This window comes from Trichosurus vulpecula, chromosome 6 (assembly GCF_011100635.1).
Source record: "Trichosurus vulpecula isolate mTriVul1 chromosome 6, mTriVul1.pri, whole genome shotgun sequence".
NCBI classification, from domain to species: Eukaryota; Metazoa; Chordata; class Mammalia; order Diprotodontia; family Phalangeridae; genus Trichosurus; species Trichosurus vulpecula.
In genome coordinates, this window is record NC_050578.1 from 14,965,095 (window position 1) to 14,987,773 (window position 22,679).

The 22,679-nt window shown below is 35.3% G+C and overlaps 1 protein-coding gene across 5 annotated transcripts in view; it reads left to right on the forward strand.

Annotated features, from left to right (window-relative positions):
* CEP44 (centrosomal protein 44) overlaps positions 1-20,863 on the forward strand; it is a 67,950-nt gene extending 47,087 nt beyond the window's left edge. For 3 of the 5 annotated variants that reach the window (XM_036762566.1, XM_036762563.1, XM_036762564.1), the window contains 6 exons: positions 747-956; positions 1,821-1,896; positions 8,438-8,530; positions 18,778-18,908; positions 19,144-19,181; positions 19,767-20,863. In XM_036762566.1, the coding sequence (XP_036618461.1) occupies positions 747-956; positions 1,821-1,896; positions 8,438-8,530; positions 18,778-18,908; positions 19,144-19,181; positions 19,767-19,815 (597 nt within the window). In that variant the 3' untranslated portion in view covers positions 19,816-20,863. The remainder of the gene's footprint in view (positions 1-746; positions 957-1,820; positions 1,897-8,437; positions 8,531-18,777; positions 18,909-19,143; positions 19,182-19,766) is intronic. The other 2 variants (XM_036762565.1, XM_036762567.1) reach the window with 1 other exon arrangement.
* Positions 20,864-22,679: the final 1,816 nt, after the last annotated feature.

Below are 22,679 nucleotides of genomic sequence, written 5' to 3' on the forward strand. Positions count from 1 at the left end.
TAGACAGGAGGCTTTGAGTGTGAAACACTTCAGATGACATCAGACTTTTTCAATGTATTGGTTTTTCTGAAGTGTTTTTGTTGTGTAAGTTGTGGCCCTTAATAAGGGTAGAGATGAAGGATACTTTGGGAAATGTAGGTGAGGTTAAAACAAGAGATAACACTAGAAGGCTGCCACGTCAGTATATGCAACATTCTGAACCCATTATCCTTCCCATACACATGCCACCTAATGTGAATAGAGGTCTGTGCTTCCATTTTTTGTTCTGAAGAACCAAGATTTTTTGGCTAAGTTCAGCTGCCTCTTGTTAAGTTAATCTAGTCTTTGCGTAGGGGCAGCTAAGTAGCTCAGTAAATAGAGCTCTGAGCCTGGAATCAAGAAGACTTAAGTTCAAATGTAGCCTCAGAAACTTGCTGGCTGTGTGACTTTGGGCAAGTCACTTAACCCTGTTTGCCTCAGTTTCCTCATCTGTGAGAAGGAAATGGCAAACCACACAGGAAAACCTGGCAGAAAAAACCATAGGGTCACAAAGAGTTGGACATGATTGAAAAATGTCTGAACAACAAAAATCTTTGTGTATATTGTTCTCTTGATTTTGCTGCTGGGTGCTTTTACTGAAGACTAGATGCTGAGGTCTTTAAATGCTGAAAAACCTGTTGAAAAGAGGAAAAAAGCTAAGCATTCTTTTAGAAGAACTTTCAACATGAGTATTAGATTATAAAACCTATTTTTTTTTATTATTTCAGGACTCTGATGTAAATTCTGAAATTGCAGAAATACGAAACATTCTTGCTGAATGCCAAGAAAAACTTAAAAAACAGACTTTGATGGAGGATAAGTTACGTTATTTGGAAGAACAGCTAAAAGGAAAAGTTATTATAGATGAAATGGTCTGGAATAATCTTTTAAGTCGTGTCACCCTCCTTGAAACAGAAATGCTCCTACACTTTAAAAAGGTATTTTACATTCCTTAAAGCATTTTTGAGATATGTTGAATCTTTATATTCACCTTTATGGAATTATATATCTGGTAAAAAAAATTTTAATAATCTTGATTACACAGTTCCTTTTTTTCTTTATTAAATAACCAGTATTAATGTCCATTTAAGTAGTTCTTTAGCATTTACAAAGGACTGTGCCTACATTACTTTGAGACTTTACAATAACTCTGTGAAGTAAATACTGCATGTATTATCCCCATTTTATAGGTTTGGAAACTAAGCCTCAGGTTAAATGACTTGTTTACAGTTATATGCCTAGTTGGTATTTGAAACAAAATTCCTAATGCCACCTCCAGCCCTCTATCCCCTACATCAGGCCAGAAAATCTGATAAGCCTGATGGTGGTTTTGAAATAACTTGGATAGTATTTAAAATCAGGCAAGTTACTATCTGACTTTGTTTTCAGAGTCTCTGAAATTGTGTCATTTGATACGTAGCCTGAGGAGAGCAGTAAATTCAACAATTTATATTTTGTTTGATCAAAAAATGCAACTATTTTCTTTGCTCTTTTTCTTTCCTTTCCATCACGACAGTCTAATAAATTACATTAAAACATTTATTGTACCTTTGGCTCTCACATTGTGAAAACTACATTCTCTGGTCTGCCAGAAAAGTTCATTACTTTTCTCCTCTCCCCTTCAGGCAAAACTAATATGCTAATAACAGTAATCACAGAAGAATGCTATCCATTGTTTTTACTTGTAAAAAAGATAGCTTTTATTTACACAAAGACACCAGTGTTACTTGATTGAAAGTAAAATATGGTTATATTAATATACTTAGGTATTTGTATCTTAAGTCCTAAAAATTTCATTTCAGCATGATATACCTTTAGAAACTGTTGATATGAAAGAAGACCATAAGTACAGCAGGAACAGGGATCTATCATCTCCTGGTAAGTTCTTGAATAATAGCAGTATTTGCCATACCTACCTCAGAATATTGTAAAGATCATAGTTTGCCATGAGGATGGATATTAGTTATGGTTACTAGTTATGATAAATTATTATACTTTGGTATTCATAATTAAAATATTGACATATAAAATACTTTGTTACAACAGTCTCAATAATGTTTATGCCTGTTTGATCATTTTATTAAGACATACTTGGTATGAGTTTACCTATAAAAATTTCAAGGAAGCCAGTAATTATAGAAAATAGGCCTGGAGCCTATGACTGGGGGACTTTGGGAGATACTTTTTTTTTTCGTATGGCTATAAATACGCTCCAAGGCTGGAAGTAGGGACAGTATACACTAAGGGAAAGAACACCGACCCCAGAGTCAGGTCCTGAGACCAAATTCTGTCTCTGAACCTTAACTGTTTGACCTTGAGCAAAGTTCCTAAACCTTCCTAAGCCTCAATTTTCTTACTTGAAAAATGACAGAGTTGGACAGGATGGTCTCTGAAGTGCCTTCAGACTCTGGATCTGTGATCTTCTAAATAATAATTTACTTAATGTGCCCTAAAGTAATTAATGGGGATACAAAAGTGCTGAATTTACATTTAATCAGTAGCTTATCTATGGTAAATGTTGGAGAGAAGAGACATCACTTTAGCTGGTAATATAAAAAGTACTGTAGAACTTTAAAAAATATATATAAATGTATATATGTGTGTGTGTGTATATATATATATATATATATATATATACACACACACGTACATATATGTGTGTGTGTAGTGTATTTGCTACCACCTCAGTTAAGAAAGGTGAATTGTCATAATGTTTGACATGAATGGTCTGGAATTGGACCATGGCTTATTTTACTGGGTGTTCTACATTGCATTTTTCCCAAATGGGAATAGTAGCAGAGCTAAAAGTGTTTGGTCTGGATTTTAGTGGTGACTTCTGTTTTGTTTCTTATAATTCTTGTGGGCAAAGCTGAAAGAACTACATTCTGTCCTGGATTCTAGTTTGAATTAGACAGTAATTCAAAATTATATTATTTTTTTGCCTTTGACAGTTTAATTTTTTTCCCACAGTTATATTACTGAATTTTTTTGTCTACTAGAGACATTTTTTTATTTCCTGTAAATAGATATATTTACAAGCCTTTCATCTACATGTAATAACCATATGAGCCCTAACAATAATTTCAGTGCACATATTCAAAAAGGCATTTGAAATAGTCACGTTAATATTTCTAGATATTTCTCAAAAATTTAAAAAATCATGTTTTGGCAAATTCTAGATTTTACAGAAAGGAGTTGGCAAAGCCAGTTGATCTTCCAGTAGTATGTTTGTTACACTCGAGGTTACATAGGTCTATCTGTTTTTCTATAAGTGTAGTGTCTTGCTTTTAAGTTTAGTTAGATGTCTTTGGTTCCAGGTGACATCTTAAATTGGGAGGTGAAATACTGTCTCTCGTTGAGTTTATAGTTACATTTTAATAAACAGATGCCCAGCTAGTATAGTCAGATAATGAAGACCTTGAGCATTACGCCTTTTGCACCTTTGTCATTTGAGAGCAGTATCTAATTTGACTTTAGTGCTATTGTCCTATAACTTTCCCATGTTTCCAACTCAGACATTAACTATGTGAGGCATCCCTCTGAATGTCGAGAAACCCACATAATTCCTTTTGTAGTTTAACCTGAATGTAAGTATCTAGGAAGTAAAAATGCCTGAAAGTTTTAGAAATGTGTACTTCTAAAAAGAAGCCTGATTAAATAGGGATGAAAAGATTCATACTGTTTCAGTAAGTTAATCAAATGTTTCTTATTGAGGAGTGCTATCTTATCAGATTTCAGTTGTTTTATCAACACTTACTGGCATATGTTATTCACATTCTGGAAGTAAACTAAGGTGTAGAATTTCATGTCGTACCACTTTGGCAGTTTGGTGAAGCCTTTGGGGGTCCCTTCTCAGACTTTTAAAAAAGTGTAAAAAAAGGAAGCCATTTTTATTTAATCTTTCAGCAATTTCATGGACTCCAAGTTAAGAGTCCTAATATAAAGGCACAAACAACCTGTGACACAGATTTTATACAGTGTCCTATATTTTACTGCCTAATGAAACAGTATAATCTCCATTGTATTACAGCTATCATAAAGCTATTACAAAAGGATAAAATTTAATAAACAAATTTATTCCCATGTTAGTCTCAAATAAGGTTGATAACAATTGGCGTTTAATTAAAATTCTTGTTTTAAACATTTACCCAATTTCTATGTTTTAAATTTTTGCAACAACAACAAAAAAAGTTTATTTGGCCAAACTTTGTGCTAAAGTTGCATGTGACATGGAGTCCGTTTGGCACTTTAGAGGTTTCGAATTTTGTGAACATACCTAGGAAATTAATCATCTTGGACATCCAGATCCTCTCCCCTTTGACCAGCATGCTGACAAAAACATGGCGATAAATCAGAAACCTTGCTAATCAAGAATCTGGACAGTGCTGTCTAGAGGTAGCAAGGGGCAGGAGGGCACACTGGCTCTACTGTGTCGCAGCTGTGTGACCCTGGACAGGTTATTTATGCCTTTGATTATGTTTTTAATATGTATTTTCTTACTTGATCATCACAACTATCCTTGCAAAGATTTTTTTCGGCATTTTGCAAATAAAGACAGGCTCAGAGAACTAAAGGGAGTTGTTTGAAATCAGAGAACCAATAAAGAGCATAGAAAACCCTTGAACTTGCATCTTTCTTAGATCTTTTTTACCCAGATCCAGTTTTCTTTTTTTTGCTGTATTAGATATTGCATATAAAGTGCCTTCTAACCATAAAAAGTCACATAAATATTAGATGTTGTTATCCTATTAAAGGTATCAAAGCTCTACAAGTTCCATAATGATTATCCTGTGCAGGGACCTGATTTATGATCCTTTGGTCTGTAGTTTTATATAGACTAAATCTATATGTTTATTCCCATTGCCTACGAAGGCCCTTTCCCCTTATTTGTTGATTAATTCAGCAAATATTGAGCCTTCATGTAAGGTACTGTGGTTCTAGGTAGTATGGAGGTCATAGCCACAGATTAAGATATGATCATTGATCATTTATATAGTTTATAATCCAATAGGGTATATACACATAAATACATATATAAATGATTGTGATTATGATAAAAGGTAGAACATGATATGTATGGTGATTTTTTTCTTTAAAAAGTTCTTATGTTATTAAAAAATTACAAAAATCAGTTTTGAAAATGTTGAAATAATTTATTTTAAAGTTATAGGAGTTGAGGAATATGACAATGATGTGTCATTTTATAACTCAATGATTTTCCATGTAATAATGAGTAAAGTGTAAAAACTAACTAGAAGTAAGACATTCTCTTATGTCAGTGAACTCTGATTGCTGTTAATAAGAATTGTGTGATGGTAAAGGTACAAGAAAAACATTTTTTAAGAAATTGGAGGGAGCAGATGATGTTTCTGAACTTGTTGAGACAATCACAGAATTTGAAGGTTGGAAACACCCTCAGGGCCCATTAGTCCAATCCATACCTGATCATATAGCCTCTTCATGAAGACTTTCATGTAGAGAAATACAAGTAAAGAGGATTAATCATAGAGCAAGGAGACTAAAAATAGTCTAATTAGGCATTCTACCATAATACAGGCAAGAGCTTCTGAGTGCCTAATTTATGGTAGAGATTTTGTGAGTGGAGAGAAGGGTTAGATGGGAAAGATGTAGGGAAGGATGACAGAAAAGTAAAGAATGACTGTAGTTGTAAATCTGTGTAACTTTAAGGATGGTGGTGTATTTGACATAAGCAGGTAAGAGTGGATGAAGGATGGTTTTATGCCTATTGTTTTGGAAATGTTAAGTTTCAGGTGATTACCACTAATATTATTAGCTACATCCCCATTGGGTGGGAGGATTATCATTAGCAAAAGTGAGAACGGGGAATAGATCAAATAGGTAGAAGAAGTAAGAGAGAACAGTGTCACAAAATCCAAAGGAGGAAGGAATGTCCAGGAAAAAGGGATGGTTGAGAGTGCTAGATATATCAGGTCAAGAAAGAAGAGGACTGAAAAAAGACTATCAATTTTAGCAGTTAAGAAGTTGTTGGTAACCCATAAGTGGTAGGGTTAGAGATTGCTAAGGTGGGAGGATTGATAGTTAAAGAAAGGAAGCGGTGAGATACAATATCCTTCTCATTTGGAGCTGCTGAGCCAGAGAATTCTGCGCTCAGGGATTGTTTTTGTCTTTTCCAGAAACTCCATCCTAACTTTCCAAAGATTATAAGACTCTTTTATTCCTGTTTATTTTCCTAAGGAACTAGAAGCACATAATGCAAATTACTTTGGAACTCAGGGCTTCTTAAACTTTTTCCACTCACAACCCAGTGCCTCATAAATTGTGGATCACACCCTCACCTGTGATTGCGACCCACAGTTTAAGAAGTGCTGTGCCTAAAATGACAACCCCTTGGCAATTAGAGAAGATATACAGGGACATTGCTTAGCAATTATATACCCTGGGGACCATAATGTTTTTGTTCCTACTATCTTAAATGAAGATAATTTAAATTGGTGACACATTAAAATTTAAAGATAGCATTATCTTTAATGCTTTATTGTGGGGAATTTTTTGTAGATATGTCACAAACAGGTACACTGTCTCAGTATTCTCAATTCTTATTATCAAAATCATTTTCTTAATGTATTTTAGGGCTTGTTTTTTTTATCTTATTTTCTTTTTTTAATGCAATTTATTTATTTAACATATTTGGTTTTCAGCATTGATTTTCACAACATTTTGAATTACAAATTTTCTCCCCATTTCTACCCTCCCCCCCACTCCAAGATGGCTTATATTCTGGTTGCCCTGTTCCCCGATCAGCCCTCCCCTCTATCATCCCCCTCCCCTCTCATCCCCTTTTCCCTTCCTTTCTTGTAGGGCAAGATAAATTTCTACGCCCCATTGTTAGGGCTTGTTTTTAATAAATTTAGAAAGTATTTGAGAATAGAAAGGGCAAGGACGTTTATCTTTTTTCCTGGCTGTGCATAATCAGGAAGAAAAAGGGTGATGCTACTAAATTAATGGCAGAATCTAGTATTTTAAATATCTCATATCACTCTACTTGAATAATCTGATTTTTAGAATACAAATGTGTCAAACATATATATGTGTGTGTGTGTGTGTGTGCACGCGTGTATACACACATCTTGTCTTATTAAAATGATTATGTCTCTGTTAAAGAATATTTGTAGTTTGTGGTCTCCTTTCTGGTTAAACAAAATAATATCCTATAATTTTTTTGCGGCAGGTATATACATACTTTAAGGTATCAAAAAATATCCCTTAGGTGTCAGTACCCATAATTAAATTGGTTTACTTCTCTTTTTTTGATTTGTTAAATAGATAAAATCATCATTCACTTTTCTGACATACTAGGATTTCTACTAAAGTATCCAAATCATTGCCTTAAAATATATAGGTTACATGCTTTGTGAAAAATGAAGTTTTCCTCTGAGTTGTGAATAGTTAAAATTTTGTGAAACAATAACATTTTTCTTAGGAAAAAAAATTGTTTAAAGTCATTCCAAGATTTTAACCCTGAATTAAGTAATAACAGTAGAAAGCACACTGGATTTGGAGTCAGAGAATATGGGTTCAAATCCGTTTGCTCCCTCTGTGATCATGGGAGCAAAAATAGCCTCTTTGGGTCTTAATTGGCTTGTCTGTAAAATAAAGGGGTTCCACTGCTTAACTTTTAAGATCCCTTCAACCTCTTAATCTATGATTCTCTTAAATCCACCTTAAGGAGTGAAATACTGATCTATATGTTTTATATGATTATGGCTCATTTAGGTAGAACTCAGATGAGCCCAGTTACTCTGATTCCATAACCATAACACCCCCACTCTCCCTTCCCACACCACTCTGGCTTAAAGGGAGGAATTTCCTCATCTTTTCCCAAAACAAAACATCAATATTCCTTTCAGTACTTTGAGATTTTGTGGTATTTTTATACAGTTATCACCTCAATTGAAACATTACACAGTTCCTCTGTAACTTAGCAGATGACCTTCGAGAGTCACTATGGCCCAAAGCCAACCTGAGAATGTTGTCTCTGAACTTAGGTTGACCACTCTTCAAGTGATAGCTATACATTGCATCCTTGGGCCTATCCCAAAGCTTCTCCAGCTTTGTAGGCTCTGCCAGAGCCTTTGTCCTGTGCTAACACAGCCTTGAAGGTGGTCACTGCCACACCAGCATGAGGCAGAGTAGGGCTTGGATGCAGGGTTGCTTTCAGCTCAGCATTGGAAGGGAAATAGCTGTTTTGTTTCATTTTATTAAGTTCATGTCATAACCCTAAGGGACATATCTGAATTCAGTGTCCTCAATGGCATACTAAGACATAGGTAATCTTGTTTAATTGAGAATCTTATATTGAAAATATATCTATATCCAAATTGGTAGTATATCTTTGTTAGCTGTGTTACAAACAATATGTTTGATATTTTTATAACAGGTATCGAATATCCTTATCACTTGGGAGGATTCACTCACAACAACTTATTACTTGAAGGAGGAAAAAATGACTTGGCTGCTGAAAAAGAGCCTGGTATTCTTTTGCGTGGTCCAAACAAAAATGTCTTTCTTGGCCAGGGAGGTGGGGAGGGTTAATTTATTAAAACCTTCCATTGAAGTAGTTTCATTGCTTTATTAATAATAAGATCTTTGTAAATTCTTTGTGGTTCTTGTAGTAAAAGGTACTGTAAATCATAATGATGGAATTGTTCCCATGACTAGATCAGTTATTGCACCTTCTTTGATACTTCAGTGGATCTCTATTTCATCCATGTGGGTGCTCCCTCCAGTAGCATATACTGTAGCCCATCCTCACCATTCTATGAGATTCTTGTCCATATCCTCCCATAAATCCTCCATGGATATTCTGTTCTATATACTCATTATCCTTTCTTCTAGTTTGGTAATAAATTCAATATGTTCTTTAATCAGTTGATAATCTGATTGCATACAGATCACTTAATTCTGAAATGACACCTTCATCCAGTCATTTCCAGTAAGGATTTATCAGTTTCCTTTTTTGTGACATTGTTCAGTTGCTCACCATGTCCAACAGCTCTTATAGCTCTTCTTTATGACAATACAGGTGTGAGATTTCTGAATATCTACAGACCTTTGGAAACTTTCATTTCTTAGTCTCAGATCATATTTTCTAACAATTTTTCCACCTTTTTATTAATGTCACTGAGTGCTAATGTATATATTGATTTGATTTGGAGAGTCTTAACAGAATTCTTCATAGAAATTTCCCACTAATTCATTTCCAAAAGATGTAGGTGCATATGCTACAATTGTATTTATTGTGATGTCAATTTGTCTCTCTGAGAACATGTGAACCATCCTTCCATGTAGCTGCAACTTATTTATGTGTTCTGGTGGTGTGTCACAGAGATCTCCCATTCAGAATGTCAGTAGTTTAATTAATAAACTGTAGAATTCATAGCATCCTCTGTCCTTCCCCTTTGCATCTTGTCAGTACAGAAAATGGCAAGGGTTGCACAAGACTGAGTGCCATTTTAATGTTTTCTTCTGCTATATATGTTACCAAAGCCATGGTGAGTCTGCCTGCTGGCAGTAAGGCACTTGCTTGCTAATAGTAGTGGACACTGTCAGAGACAACCCACACCTGAAGCCTTCCCAGCTTGTCCTCTGCTGATATAGCCTTTGAGAACTCAAGATCACCTTCCATCCAGTTAGAGGCATCAAAACAGAAATTTTCTGGAGGTTTCCTAATAATAGAAAGGTCTAAGTTTAGCTATTCATTTTATTCAACAGGAGAATTTTAAAATCCAAATAATAGCAGTAAATCTCCTAATTTGAAACAATTTATGAACTACAAGAACAGTGACCTCTTAGCTGGTAGAAAAAAAAGAGGAACATTTGATAGTTTTTTGCTAGATTAAAAATAAGACTTTGCAAATGAATGAAATTGAATCACTCAGTTAAAGTACAAAATATAAAGTAAAGAATATGAACTTTAAATACAGAAATGTTTTCTAGATTTGATGGGGAGATGAGATTGAGAGGTATACTGGAGAGGAGCACTGCTTAGGCTTTTGGGAAGCTATTAAAAACACATTAAGTGGAAGAGAACACAAATTGTGAATAAAACTGACCTAGTAGTATATTAAGTTAGTGGGAAAATCATTCCAAATCATTCAGATAGTAAGCATTTTATATGTGAGTAATCATGATTAACTATCGTCTTTTTCAAGTTCCTAGCCTTCACTTACCATGTAGGGACTAAAGGACCATGCAGTTCTAAAGGACTAGAACACTCACTCCCAGAAGCAGCCTGTCAGAGTAAATGGTTGGGTTATATAGTCAGCTGTGGGAAAGGTATCAAGAGTTTCATTTAGTCAGAAAAATGCTGTAGGTCAGGAAAGGAGTGTGGTTAGGAGTCTACAATAATAAACTAGTATTTTTATTGAGAATAAAGTGTTACAGGTGGTTAAGATCAGAAATGTAAGTGTTGGAAGTGGTTCCATTCTTATTTGTAGTTTTTTGTTTCAAACTATTTCTACAGTATTATTAAAGGGGCTTTATTAAAGGAGCTTTTCTAAGGAGAATTTGCTCACCATTTGAATGATCAGATTTTTAACCTTCTTTACACTTCATAAGATTCTAGCTTAATATACCTTAATATACCTTACCAAAAAAGCAAAGAATGTTTTAAACTAAAACATATAGTACAATTTGGAAATGTTTCTTATAGATGCAGCTAAAGGAATAGAAGGTGAAGGAAGATGGGTGAGTTGAATAAGATGCCTACTAAAGATTTAATATTAACTAATAATAGTGTTTAGTTGTTACAGAGTTTGTAAGTTATGGTTATTGGAAGTTACAAAAATTTAACCAAAATGAAATTGATAAATTCAAAGGAAGTTATGTTGTCAAGAGCCTTACAATAACTATAAAGACAGTGCAAACTATTAAAAATAAGAACTGAAAAGTTTGTTGTTCTGAAATATGAGAGGCCCTATATGAGGGGGAAAAAAAGAACCATTTTATTTTTATCTTACACCCATCATTAACATTGAACAACAAGAAGTATTTGGAAAAAGTGGTTTGCCAAATTCTTTCATTTCTTGATTATATCCTGGATTTTTTTTTTGGTACTGGCTCCCCCATTTTTATTCTATACCACCCTGTTTAAAAAAAATGGCAGAAGTATACTTTGTCAAAAACATTCAGTATAGATTACATCACTTAAGTGATGATGCTTTGGGGAAATCCATTTCTATTGTGTACAGAAAGATAATTGGCCCTCAGCAGAGCATATTAACAAAGGACACGAAAGAACCTGAGATGCATTTTTAGCCCAGAACTTTCCAGCTGACAAGCTGGATGATTTTGGGCAAGTCAGTTCGCTGGTCTGAGCCTCAATTCTCACCTTTTATATTGGATTAGATGTTCTTTTGAGATTCTTTCTAGTTCTAAAATTAATCATTCTAAAAATAGTTTTCTTAGGATAGAAAGCCATTGACACTAGTCTGAGGAAACAATTTCATTTTGCCTTTTGATTTGAAATTAAAGGTTTATGAATGCCTCATCTAAAGTGTAACATTTGTGAGGTTCATGAAGTTCCTCAAAAAGGATATATTGGTATCTTTGAGAAGACTTCTTTAATTTGATAATGGAGTACATAAAGAATTACTCTTTATATAGAAGTCCCCTTTATTTTCCACTCCATTTTATTATACAATAAATGTTCTTGAAAAATTGTAAAGAATTTGAATGTCAAATCATTCTTCTATTTACTTTCAATACAGTATCAAAGTTAACTTTCTATAGAAAAAAATAGTAAATCATAACTAAGAATCCTAACAGTAGGATTGCTCCATGGAGCAATAATTTACAGTATATGTGAGTGTAGCTCTGTAATATAACCCCTGCAAATACATGTATACACACACACACACACACACATATATATGTATACATTTCCATATATATCTCATATATATAAATACGTTTGTAAGGCAAATTCATCAATTCAGTAAAAACTAGGTGGTAGTTGAGACTTCAGGTTTAAATAAGAGAATCTTGCCTGGCTTGGAAAGCTTTACTGGGAGGATGTGACATACACAAAAACTGTAGTACTTGATAAGTGTTTAAGAAAGATGGAGACAAAATGCTTTGTAAGGTTCAGCTGAGAGAACGTTTACTGACTTGGGCACTGAGGCAGGTGGTTGGGGTAGGTTTCCTAGGCTTTTCCCGAATGTAGAAGTTAGTACTCAATAATAAATGTTTATTGTTCATATCAGTGAAGTGCCTTAGCTTCAAATCTAAATTGATGAACCTTGCTGACTTACTGACTAAGCAGTTCTATAATAAGAACTTTTATAGTGTTTACTGGAAGCTGGTGTCAACAGGTCTTCATTTCAGCTCTGATCTCTGGCTTCAGTAATTATTTCAGCCTCACTTTAGAAGAAAACTGCATGTGTTCATTGAATCAGGGCAGCTTACTAAAATGACAGAAGGGACAGGAGGATGAAACTCATGGCAGAATTCATTGTCGGAGCCCATCAGGTATAGATGGGGAGGTGGTGTTCAAAGAAGACCAAAGTCACTCAAAAAAAGATAAGCTTTGTTTTTTTCAGGAGTGACTTAGAAGGTTAAATGCTTAGAAAGTTGCTGTACAATCAGTGTGCAGTCAACAAGCAAAGTGCCTGCTTTGTGCCAAATAATGAACAGTGCATGCCATCAGGAAGCTTACTTCTGGGGGAAGAGAAAGGTAGGAAGTGGATTCATACATGGAAAATGATAAATGGGGTTGTTTTTATTAGGAGGAAATCAGCCATTTAAGGTCTTAGGATAGGCTTCCTGTAGGAGGAGCATTTTAGCTCACCTTGGCAAGTGACAAGGGATTGTATTTCCAGCATGGGAGAGGAAAATGTAGCCTGTCTGTACAAAGACAAGGAAGAGGAAGATGGAGCATTTTGTGTGGGAAATAGCTAGCAGACCAGTCAGGCTGTAACGTGGGAGGAAAGTATATTATATACATTAAGCAGAAAAATTACTCTGGAGCCAGATTGTGACAGGCTTTAAAAGCCAAACAGATGAGTTGATGTTTGTCACTGGAGCCGAGTGGAATAGCCAAGTGACACGGTCAGACCTGTGCTTTAAGAATGTGAAGGATGAATTGGAAAAGGGAAAAACTGGTGCCTAGGAGACAAGTTAGAGGCTATTGTAATAGTTCAGGCAGAAGGGGCAGAAGCCTGAGCTAATAAGACAGCTAAGAGGTACAGTGGATAGAGTGTTAGACCTAGTCAGGAAGACCTAAATTCAAATCCAGCCTCAGACACTAGTTGTGTGATCCCGGGCAAGTCACTGAACCTCTGTTTTCTCATCTGTATAATGGGGATGATAATAGCACCCACTTCCCAGGATTTTGAGGATCAAATGAGAAGATTGTCAGATGCTCAGCACCGTGACTGGCACAGAATAAGTTCTATGTAAATGTTAGCTGTTGTTATTGTTAGTAGTAATAATAATTGTAGTAGTAGTAGAAAGAAAGAAAGAGCAGTAATTTGGTTTTGATGCAGGTAGCATTGAATAAACTTGCTGCTTATTGGATGTGATAGAGATGACCTTGGTCACAAGCTTAGGAAGAATGCGGGTTCCCTCAACAGAAATAGAGAAGTTAGAAAAATAGAAGGGTTTTGAGAAGAAAGTTAGTAGTAATTGATATGCCTGTGAGATACCCAGTTGGCTGTGTCCAATAGGCACCAAGTGATGTGTGACTAGAGTTCAGAAGAGACTGGAGCTTGAATCTAGATTGCTAAAAGAGGATTATAGAAAGACTAGCGTGCCCAAGACAGAACCCTGACGTATGCCCATAGTTAAAAGAGTGGGACAGGTTTAGAAGAAGCCAAACATGTAGGAGGACTACCAGGAGAAATTTTTATGATGAAAATGCACAGATGAGAGAGGGTTTAGGAGAAGGCAGTTGTCAGTAGTGTTGAGTGCTGAGCGCTGAGAAAAGGCCATTAACTTGGCAATTAATAATAGGTCATTAGTAAAGTTAGAGCAGTTTCAGTCGAGTGATAAGATTGAAAGCCAGGTAAGGGGAGTTGAGAATTGACTGGGGTATGAGACAGTAGAGACAAGTATGGATTATCTAGTAATGGTGTAGAATCTTCTTTGAATTTGTACATATACTGAGTGTGATTGAATATGGGAGTGTTGGAAATGAAAGTGGAAATCTGTGAAGAGCAGCAAGTCGTCTTCTGTGAAGGAAGCTGAGAAGGGAAGTGCCCTTCAGTAGATGATGCTTGTGATTGGTATACAGTAATCTCTGGTGTTGACTTCTGTCGTCGGAATTATTCTTGAGTGATAGTCATCTTGGGTGATAATGACATCCCCTTCCATGCCTCTTTTAGTGTCCTTCTCAAAGGGAAGATTTTAGAGATACTCTGATAGATTTCTGTGGTTCTACTTGCTTTTCTTCTACATGGAATACTTTTTTTAGGTAAAGGAAGCATTGAGAAGTCGTAAGAGAGCTTACTCCTGCTGAACATGAGAGACTGAGAATGTTGTTTTACTGACAAAATAATTTCACACTGTCTAAAAGTTCTTCCCATAGTTTTTGTTGTTTCTTCATGCTTTTACATAATCTTTATGGACATTTGTTTTAGAATTCTGAACAAGTAGCCTTCCTAGTGATGGAGGATATCTTTAATAATAAATCAAGAATATATTTGTTTAGAAACAAGAGTGTAATGTTTAGTAATGGTAAGGCAGGTATAGAATTCACAAGTGTCTCATATAGTTTTAGATATTGGTGAAGCAATTATCTCAAAAGTGAACTAGTTAGAAGGGGAAAACACTTTTTCATTAATGGATTAAATCTGTTTGCAGTAAGTAAAATATTCAGAGAAAGTTATCTTCAGAAGTATAGTTTTAGCAAAAAAATGTTTATTATACTGTGCAAGTGCAAATACTTATCTGAATCTGAAATTAGAAAGTTTATTTCTTTATATTTCATTTTTATTAATTATAAACATTAGAACCAGTCGATGAATATATTTCTTACAAATATCTCAGTTTTCTTCCTCATATGAGTATGGCTGCCAGCTTGATGCTTTGACACTATTTATTTTTTGTACTTTGCAATGGCTTTGGTGGATTTTTGTTATGGGAGAGGGGGATAATTTATTGTTAGTGCAGTGAATAAAGCATTGGACCTAGCATCAGGAAGACCAGAGTTCACATCAGTCACTTGCAACCCGTGTCTCAGTTTCCTCAACTATAAAATAGAAAAGATAATAGCACCTTCCTTTTGGGCTGTTGAGGATTAATTAAGGTTAATATTTGTAAGAAGTGTGTAGCACAGTGCCTGACACATAATAGGTTATATATGAATACTTACTCCACTCCCTTCTGTACCCCCCATTCATGTGTCTGCCTGTGATTGTCTTTACACACACTTCTTTATGTATGTCAACACTAAACACAGTGAGAGCTTGTATCTTCTTCAGAATTCATTCAGTTTTCTGAGAGTAAAGGTGTGCTCCAATGCGGAGTATCACTCACAAAAAGTTGCTTGTCTGTTCTGCTGTAATCCCCAGAAATACCCTTGCGTGGATAGATTATTTTTATTAAAATTGCATATAGATAGGAAGGAAACGATATGGGTTGGGAACTGTCAGTGTTCTTTTGATAGCTTTTATTTGATGATAATATTATCTGAGATTTTCCTCACATCTTTAGTTTCTTCCTCTTCTCTTTATTTCATTAGAACTGTTTCCTCAGCACCCTCAGTTAACCAACAAGCATTCATTAAGCTCCTACTCTGTGCCAGGCTCTGTGCTAGGAGCTACAGATTTGATGTCAAAAAAATAGTCCCTGCCCTTGGGTAGCGTACTTGTTATCGGGGGAGACCACACAAATAGATATAAGTATACATAAAATGTACCAAATAATTAATCGAGTTGCCTCCAACACTATTGCTTCTATCTCTGGTTCAGTTGCCTTTCCCATCTTTGTTTTCTTAGTGCAATTTCCACTTGTCTCAAGAAGCATACTTGATTTGGTAGTGCAAACAGCACCTCAAAGACCTTCTGGCAATAAAATAGGGAGGTGAATGATTACCATAGTTTTTCTCTTCCATGTGGAAAAGATCCATTATAGTCTTAAGTCTGTGTAACTACACCTGTAGTTGGTGAAGTCCTCCAGGTGTTCTGACATTGTGCTGATTTTATCAAGCCCCAGAATATTCATAGAGCCTCCTGGACAAAATCCATAAATGCCCAAAAATGATTGTTCTAACTATCCACAGACTACAAAAAATTAAGAAAGATTGATCATTATCTAAACCTATTGGTTCCAAAGTTTGTGGTTGTGCAACCCCATTGGTAAAAGAAAGTTTTAGCATCCACCCCCAATATAAGTATATTAACTTAATTTTTTAAGTTGTAGACATGTACTATTATGCTAGTAATTATTTAAGTTATAAATCTTACACAAAAAATAGGCATTGAAAGGAGTGAGATGGATTAACTAATATTTGGTGCAGTTGAAAGAACACCATCTGGCGTTATAGGTCCTGGGTTCAGATTCTGCTCGTGACATATACTATCGGTATGAATTTAGGCCACTCACTTAGTCTCACTGGACTTCAGTTACCTCATCTGTAAAGTGAGGGGACTAGATGACCTCTATGGTACCTTCTAGCTCCACATCTGTGGTCCTAAATTTATTGAGTAGGAGAAACGCACAGTCAGATTTGCACTGTAGGAGGATGAGAAACTTGAGGCAAGGAGACCCGTTAGAAGACTATTGCAGTACTTGAAGCAAGAGGTGATAGAAGCCTGCACTAGGGTGGTGGCTGTGTGGCATGAGAATGAAGAGGCAGCCAGGTGGCAAAATGGATAGAGTGCTCATCTTCCAGAATTTAAATCTGGCCTTAGACACCTGACAGCTGTGTGATCCTGGGAAAGTCACTTCAGCTTGTTTGTCTTGGTTTCCTCATTGGTAAAATGGGCTGGAAAAGGAAATGGCAAACCACTGCAGTATCTTTGCCAAAAATGAAACAGCATTTAGCATCAGAATGAAAAGATGATATATAACAGTCCTAATAGTGGTTCTTTTGACAGAAATTGGGAAGTTTGAAGGGGAAACTGAGCTATATATGAGATCTTATAGCCCATCCACATCTGGTCATTCTGTCTGAATCTTTGTCCATTTGAAGTATTCACTCAACACCACCCCACAATACAGAGCCTACCTTTCCAAGGAATGCCTGCTGCTGTAGCTACAAGATGATGTGGGCAAGGTGTGGGACGATGGGAGGAGAATGTTGCCTCCACAGTGACTTATATGAGTGCTGGTAGTGGGGTTACGTGAAAACCACCCTGAAAGGACTACACGAATGTAGAAACCTGAAAGAAAGCAAAGTGAATGTGGTTTTGTTGAAGGGAGGAGAGGTGGGATTTCTCTTTTGTTCTCCAGTCTCTAACTGGTTGATTACAAACCCCTTGGGGTCTTGCCAAGGCTCTCTACTTTGGAAACTACTGCTCTGTGATATGGATTTGGGTGGACAACTTAGAGAGCTCATCCATCAGAAAATGTATCTTGGAAAGACTACAAAAGAATAGTAAATTGGAGCCCAGAATTAAACAAAAGGAGAGTGAGTTGGATTGCCTTTGGAGCAATATAGACAGCAAAGAATTAAAAGGCCCACACAGAATAATGAAGATTCTCATGTTAGGCATGAGGAAGCTGTAACACATTACAAATCCAAGAGAAGAGTATAAAGGCTATCAGAGAAACATATGCCTGAAAAAAGAACAGGGTGACAAGAGTATGCTTCGCATGCTCCATGGGTATTCATGTGATAGAAAGGGAACTAAAGGAAAAGCCCCCGCACATTTGGTCAGCCCTGGTGGTGACCCTGTTGGAGGACATAGATGGAAGTTTCACAGGATAAGCAGACAAGAATGGGTTGCTATCTGCATCACTGAAAGGAATGCTTATATTGATAAGATCACAAATCTATTAGAATATATATTTGTTAAGATATGTAGACAGGTAGGGTAAATGTGTATCTGCATACCGTGTATGTGATTTAGTTGTTGACACTGTTGGCATTTCTGCTAATTGAAAAATGACATTGGTGACAATTTCTGTCCCCAGTTGTTTTTTAGAGTAGGATTCTATGAATCAGGAATTTGAAAAATAATTTTTAAAAGAATTTACCAATTAACTCATGGCTGCAAAAATTGCTTAATTTTTTTCCCTCACTTTTCACAACTTGGCACCAAGACCTAGCTCAATTTATTAGTGAGACTCTTGGGAAGCACTTTAAATCTTGAATGAAAGGATTTTCTGTCAGATAATTGATGATAGCATCCTTTTGATATAATTAAATATTGTTAGCACTTGTAGTTTATTTTGAAAGTAATAGAATATTGAATTTGAACATGTACTCTTAATTTGACTTGCCTAAGTGTTTGGGTTGACAGTAATCAAGATAAATGTAGTGTTCGTGTTGTAGGCTCCAGTTTGGGGTGGGGGGAGAGAGAGAGAGAGAGAGAGGGAGGGAGGAAGGGAGGGAGAGAGGAAGAGAGAGACAGAGACAGAGTGTAGGTCATACAGCACCCTATATATGTTACAGTAAAGGACTATGAGGACAAATCTTGGACCTGTACCAGTAGCCTTTTCATACCTAAACAATACCTTCTTTTCTGTCACATACTGTAAATCAGACTGTTCGATAGTTGACCCCACTATGAGAGCAGAAAGACAAAAGTAACTTAAAAATTAATTTTTCCACAGATAGAAAAAGGAAAGAAGAGATGCCAGAGAGTCTTCATCAGCAGTCATCTGGATACAACTTACTATTATCCACAGATTCCTCTCCCCAACCCAGTACCATTAATTACTTTGGTTTGACAGAAGCTTCAAAGGTAAGTAAAACTGGCAAATGCTTAGTTGATTTTCCTGTAAGGTCAGGAGAACAAGTGAGCATTAGTTTTAGTTGTACTGGGAAAAAGAAGAGCAAAACTATTCAAAAATCATTTAGGTTCTCATAAAAATTCTTATGTAAACTAATGTTTCAGACTGTTTTATAGGATCAGAGTCTATTTTTGAAGTTGGTTATCTTAGAGGGATCATCTAACTTTGTTGCTTTTTAAATTACAGGAGACAACGATGGAGAAAATAGAAAGGATAAAAAGAATGTAAGTAATAGGAAAGAGCAGCAAGAATTCATTTCTCTGTAGGGAATCGTATTGGACTAAGGTACCTATAGAATGTGCATATGTGTTCCAAACTGAAGGTCTCTTAATCAGGTGTGGAATTTCTTCAGGACTCTAGAGGATAATAAATCCACCTTCAGTTATATATTTGTCGGATGAGTCATTATTTGGGTTTTTAAATAGTAATGTAAAGGGTTGTTAATGGAATTAACTGGGGATTAAAAAGTCCGGTTTGAATTGATGGTTAGTAAAAGCATTATCTATCATTCATTAACAAAACGCTAAACAATACTTGTGGTCATCTGCTTTAGAATGGATTGTTTTTTAATCTTGTAAAAGTGTCAAGTAAAAAAGTCCTCTTATTGCAAAAATCACTTCTATTGCTTATATCTTAAATCGTATACATTTTATGGAAAAATTGTAATTGACTCTTCATTTTCTTTGCGTAGCTCTTTTTTATTAATAGTAACTGCCTCCTATAAGCATTAAAAAATTGTTTTAGCGTTTGGAAAATTTTAATTGCTTAAATAGCCCATTTTATTGTAATAATTTTAAAAATATTTTTAGGTTTCAAGAAACTGCTGACTTGTTGAAGTATTCCAATAACTCATCTTAGAAATATCTCCTTGGACTTCAGAGACTCGACACTGAACATTTTCTTCAGGTTTTGTTTGTGCAGTTTTAAATATATATTGATATTGCTACATTGAGAATTCCATTTGGTGTTTTCGTTATTGAAGAAATAATTTAATTCTAAAAAGCTGTAATTACACTACTTTACTGTGTTTGAGCTTTTTGCGAGGAAAATATTCCTGTTGTTCCAAGTAGATTTCTTTTGCAGAGTGAAGTCATTACAGCAGTGTATTTTTGTGTTGACATTTGTTGGCAGTGTGCTAAGTAATATGTTTTTTAAAGCGCAGGCTTGAGGACCACAGTTTACATCCTGTTGGAAATTCTCCAACGGGGACTTGCATATTGCACCCAAGAGATTTACATGCATACCATTTTGCCATCTGTGTAGTCAAATAAGTTGCAATGAAAAGTTAAATATACACATTGCGAATGAAAATGTTTTTATTTTTAAAAACGCATCTTTTTTTTCAACTTAGAAAAGTAGTGATGCATTAGATTCTCAATTAACATTGAAATAGTGGAGGTCAATGTGATTCTGTATTTCTGTATTTGTGTGTAGGTCTGAAGTCTTACTGTGAAAAAGGTGTTGAGTGTTTTAGTGTCATATTCAGTAACACATTTTAAGACCAGCAGCACAGATGGAGACCATCCAGAGTTATAAAGATACACAAGCATGTTTTGGGATTTTGTTCTTTTTTTTTTTTTTTTTTTTTTTTGGTCTTGGCAAGGGGACACCATGATTTGTAATTATAAATTTCTTTGTAGATGTGGATGATGTTGATGGAAAGTTTACATGAACTTGAGACAAGAAAAAAAAGGAATTTAAAAATTTCTCAATTTTAAAAAATCATAACACAAGTTTGCTCTGAACAGGCTTCAAGAGAAGGCAACTCCTTTATTATGAAGGTGGAAAACAGCTTTTTCCTTTGATTTTCTTTTCCCCTAAATCTATGTGAGTAAGAATCTTAATTTTTAACTTAAATGTTTTGTATGACACTAAAGTCAAATAAAATAATGTTAACTTAAGGCATTACCGGTGTGATGTTTTTTTAAATGAACTTACAGATTCTTAAAGTTTGAAATCATGTCCACTGCTAACATTTATGTAGAAGTTTAAGGTGAAAAAATTCTTTCCCCTCAACAGCTCTATGAGTTACAAGCAATACAGATAATTGGTTTTAATAGTATTAATTGTTCATTATTGCATTCTAGTCTAAAGAAGAATTATAGTTGAAAAAATAGCAAATATTAGTAATGGAACAAACTTGAGAACTGACTTTTAAATTGCCTTTTCAATGGAATTATAGCGCCACCTTGTGGTTCCTTTATATTTCACACATTAGTGCAAAACCATTTAATGTTCTGCAGAATCTAAGAACATGAGAAGACAAGACTCAGAATGACTTTACTTAGGTTGCCATTTGGTTGTGGTGGTGGTGGTTGAAAAGGACAATTAGAAATCTGGCATTTTTTTTAACCCCACAGACAACATATTAAGTGACCAGAAATTTTTGCTTTACATTCTTGAGTATTGTATATGAAGTTTTGACTTTCGCTATAGCATCATCAAATGTTCCCTCCCACATATACATACACGTTACATGACAAATTTGTACCTAAAGGGCATGTAACACAAAATTTTGCAATTGGAATAAACCTTTAAGTATGCCAAGAGAAATCATTACTTAAGGGAAGTATTTGTCCTGTGGCACAATTTTATAATTATGAATTACCTAGATAATACGGATGGTTACTTGTTAATAAAACGCTGGAATTACTAGAATGAATGGGTCCTCCCTTGAAGCTTAAAGGAAAAAAAAAAACTTACCAAAATAAAAGCCATTGCTGCTTCAAAAAACAAGTACTTGGCATAAATTGTTAAAAACTGATATTCTAAATTAAGCAAGAGATTGAGAAGGTGATAAAACAGATCATTTTTATTACATGAAATTGAAAAACTTTTGTTGTAACAAAATCCATACCACTTGGACAAAGAAGGCAGCAGTAGATAGAGGAAAAAAAACCTTTATCTTAAATATGTCTGATAAGGACATGATATCCAAGATGTGTATTGGAAACTAACATACATGAGTAAGACCGGGACCCATTCTACAGTGGACAAGTTGATAAAGAATATGAACAAACTTATCCAAAGAATTATAAACTATTGACCATATGAAGGGTGTTCTAAATCACTAAGAGAAATTCAAGTCAAAACAACTTTCATTTCATACCCAACAAATTAAAAGATGACAAAAGGTAGCAATAATTTTGAAAGTTTGCAGAAAAACAAGCACATACAAGAAATCAATGAAAGGGACAATTTTTGTGAATCCTGGAAAGATTTTTGTGAACTGATAGAATCAAGTGAGTGAAAGGAAGGAAATGGTTTAGTGACTTACCCAGTACAAAAACAGCGTCTGAGGCCAAATTTGAATTCGGGTATTTCTCACCCCAAACTCAGCACTCTATGTGCTATTGGAATCAGCACCAGGAAAAACAGTTTATACAATAATACCATAATTTCGAAAGACCTAAAAAGTATAATCAATGCAATAACTAACCGTGGACCCATGATGAAACATACTGCCCACCTTCTGACAGAAGTAATCCATTACAATTAGCCAACGGGAAAATGTTTTAAAAGTTGTGCTGCTCCCTCCGCCCCCCACCCCCATGTAGGGGGAAAGAAGAAAGTAACTAAAGTGTCCATACTTTTTGACCTTGAGACCCCATCACAGGACATGCCCCACTGTGGTCAAAGACAGAAAGAAGATCTCCTTCATAGTCCTCAGAGCAGCATTTTTGTTGTTGTAACAAAAGAACTAGAGTCAAAGTAGATGCCCA